We start from the raw sequence: 3,707 nt of genomic DNA, 5'->3' as shown, positions 1-3,707 counted from the left end.
TAGTGTACATCATGAACTTGATTAGAGACGTGTGCTTGCTTAGATAAACCTTGATTATACGGAGCACTTCGTGCTGATAACGTGTTATAATTCAATAGACTTATAACTACCTTTAGTGGCCTGGTGACTAATAAGTATATAGAGAGAATATGAGAGAAATATGTGTTTTATATATTTTTGAAGTGAGTACATTATGAACTCATAACACACACACACACACACACACACACACACACACACATATATATATATATATATATATATATATATATATATATATACTCAAAAAAATCTACTATACAATATCTATAATCTATAATAATAATAAAATTAGCATCCAATATTGACTTTTATAACAATCCCAAAAATATCGACAAGTTTCGGTATATAAACGAATCTACACCAACATTACTCAATCGCCAATAACACAATACTTAGAAAAACATAGAGCAAACGATAACGTACCTCAGAAAACTCAAACTAAAACTACCAACGGAAGAAGAAGTTTTACGTGTTTAGTTCGGTGCAACCTCGATTTTATTTTGAAGGTAAACATAAATATCTTACTCGTATTTATTGAAAGGAAAATATATTAATATGTTATTTGGTGTGTGGATCTTTTAGTCCTTGAGTTAGTCGTACATAAGAAAAAACTATGTTCATTATGTTATGTTGTCCTACATGGCTACATGACATTGTAGAAAGATTTTTGTGTCGTTTTAAAAGTTAGACGACTGTCGTTCTGAGCACCATATTACAATTGATAAATCATTCCGTAGTTTTTTTATTTGTATTTTTATTTTCTATATGAATGACTAATTTCCTAGGTGGCTTATTTTTGTAGGCGTCTCTCGCCTATCATCAACTATTTAATGAATATTACCTATTTTCTTTTTATCTTTTTATGAAATAAATATAATTAACAAAAATAGAAGATAGTATGCAATTATATAAATATGAGATATGAGATATGAGATTCGGATACAAAGTTAACAAGAATCTATATACAAGGATTATTTCATGGCTATCTTCATATTATTCTTTGAATATCTTGTTAGGGATTATCACAAAAAAAACTCATTTTTTTTTGACCTTTTTTGCGTGAGAGCTCAAAAGTTTTTTTTTTTTTTTTTGCCAAATTGCCGAGACGCAAGGTGCCTTGACGTAAGGTGCCTCTTGCTCCTTGCTTCCACCTAGGAGCCTTGCGTCCATGCTTCCATCTGGGTGCCTTGCTCCTTGCGAGGGCACATTGACAATTTTTTACGAGACCCAATGTAATGCGGAAACCACGAAGAATGAAAAAAAAAATGCTTTCTAAAAAAATTATGAATTTTACTTCTAATCAATTTAAATTGTTGTGAATTTCAATTCATCTATATACTTATATAAAAAAGAGATTTGTTTAGCTTACTTGTCAACAAAACCATATTTTAAGGGATGAATGACAAGTGGAATTTACATTTGTCAAATTTTTAATACTTGTGATTAAAATCCATTAAATAAATGATTAATAACAATATTAGAGAATAAAGAAATTAATGATATAAATGAGAGCAATTAGTACGGGTAATTCTAAGATATCGTTGTAACTAACCGATAATTAAAAATATGTTTAATTATAGTAGAACACATCTATCCTTATAACAACTCACGAGTAAAATATAATTTTTTTAAGAAAAAAAAAAGTAAACATCCCCTTACTCTATAGCAAGCCATATAGATTAATTAACACTTGTGAATTAGTAGACCACTTACGGTACATATTTATTATTGTGTCGTTATTCATTTATATGGCATTATTGTGAACCAAGATGGCTAGAGAAAAAAAAAATTATGTTTTTATATAACTAATCTTCAAACAGATTTTGAGTAGCCGTGCAACGCACGGACTCAAAAACTAGTTTAATTATATTTCATATGCACACCGTACATAATACGGTTTGTGATTAGTGTATATCTTCGTTAGACAACCCTAAACTCTCTTTGCTATAGTATGTGATTTCGACCTTTCAATTCATGTTCCGAACGGGATGTTACACATTGTGATTCGTTCTAAATATGTATAATTTAGTACAAACAAAGATAACACAAGTTTCACAAACAACAACATTAACATACTTTAGTCTTTATTGTTTGTAGGTGTTGATCGACGTAGTTAAAAAGATTCTTCATCAGAATGCATTTGTTACAAGAACATGATGTTTTGTATGAGGAAAAGCGATGTTTTGGGGCTATTTCTAAGTCTTTGCATTCGGTGGCGGAAACTAAACTCCATAACACCAATAATGGCCCTTCTTTGATGCTTCCGGCTTTATTGCTTGCAGAGAAAACAGATGATGTTGAGTTTCGTGAAATGTTCCTTCTCTCAAACAAAAAAACCCGAAAGATACGATTGCCAGAAGCATACAGTAAGTTGTGTCTGTCTTCTAAAGGGTTGATCGCAACGGTGGGAGATGATAATGTTGTTAAACTCCTCAATCCATTATCGCGTGAAACCATCAATCTTCCGAGTCTCGATACCTTTGGGTTGTCCTTGGAGTCAATGGAGTCAGTAGGTTGGAAATCATGCATTCGAAAGCTACTGGTCTCATCAGTAATACCAAATTTGGGAATAATTGTAGTAGTATGGGGACATTCTTTGAAGCTAGGGTATTGTCGACCTAGTGATAACGAGTGGACACCTGTTTTTAGTGGTTGGAGTTCGATGATATTTGACGTCACTTACTACAATGACAGAGTTTATTGCTTTGACGGCAAGTATTATATCCGATCATGTGATATTTATGGTGACAATCCGACCGTCATGGTTATGGTTTCAAAGTTGCCGCGAGAACTTTATAGTTGCGATGGCTCTGACTTCGGAGCATATATTATTGGATGTGATGATGATGATGGTAGAAGGAGGTTATTGGTAATTATTAAAGAAACAACTTGGGATGAGGATACAAGTGATGAGGAGAATACAATTTATCTGACAGAGGGTTTTAAAGTTTTTGGTTACGATTTAGAAACCGGAACATGGTCAAAAGTGAATGATTTGGGTAGAAAAAGTGTGTTTGTGGGACATAATTCTTCATTTTGGATAGAGGATGCAACCGGAGTGATAAAGGAGAATTGCATATATTACACAGAAAATGGCCTTGCGTGTGGAAGAGATATGGGGATCTATCATATGTCTGATGCAACCATCGAGCCTCACTACGACGGGGAATCGCTAAGCAAACTTACTCCACCGATATGGCTTGAAAAGATATGAGTTTTAGGACAACTTAGTAACAATCCAAGTACTAATAGTTTACATAAATGCTTAAATAAATAATTATTTAATATTTATGTGTGTAGATTATGTCCGTATTATTTTGATTTGACATAATTACGCTCCTCGTTCCTGTGGTTTACTCTAAAATACATTCCTCGTCCTTTTACTTTTTTTTTTGCTTTCCTCGTCCCTGTTGTTTTAACTTACTACATTCCTCGTCCCTCCGTCCAATTGCTGTTAGTTTTAGACGTTAAGTTAAGTCATGTGCCAAGCATGTGAGGGTATTTTAGTCTTTGTCATGTCTTTTTCTCTCTTACCTAACTTCATCTCCATCTTTTCAAAGTCCTCCATGACTATTTTGACCAACCAACTTCCCAATCCATCGTTTCATTTCATTTGTCTTCTAGATCCAAATTAACTTTTGCTTCTTTTCATTTCACACCTATTT

At 33.0% G+C, this 3,707-nt stretch overlaps 1 protein-coding gene across 1 annotated transcript; it reads left to right on the top strand.

Moving 5' to 3' along the window:
- The first annotated feature begins 2,176 nt into the window (after positions 1–2,176).
- On the top strand, positions 2,177–3,256 carry LOC139850169 (putative F-box protein At5g55150). The gene has a single exon (XM_071839757.1). It carries the CDS (start codon positions 2,177–2,179, stop codon positions 3,254–3,256), a length of 1,080 nt encoding a protein of 359 aa, XP_071695858.1.
- Positions 3,257–3,707: the final 451 nt, after the last annotated feature.

Source organism: Rutidosis leptorrhynchoides, chromosome 5, assembly GCF_046630445.1.
Source record: "Rutidosis leptorrhynchoides isolate AG116_Rl617_1_P2 chromosome 5, CSIRO_AGI_Rlap_v1, whole genome shotgun sequence".
In the NCBI taxonomy this organism is placed as follows: Eukaryota; Viridiplantae; Streptophyta; class Magnoliopsida; order Asterales; family Asteraceae; genus Rutidosis; species Rutidosis leptorrhynchoides.
The sequence above is the reverse complement of the archived record's forward strand: the minus strand, read 5'-3'. Positions and strand labels throughout refer to the sequence as shown.

Bases quoted from the DNA above. Each gene is read 5' to 3' on its own strand.
- LOC139850169 (XM_071839757.1), top strand. From the start codon at position 2,177: ATGCATTTGTTACAAGAACATGATGTTTTGTATGAGGAAAAGCGATGT.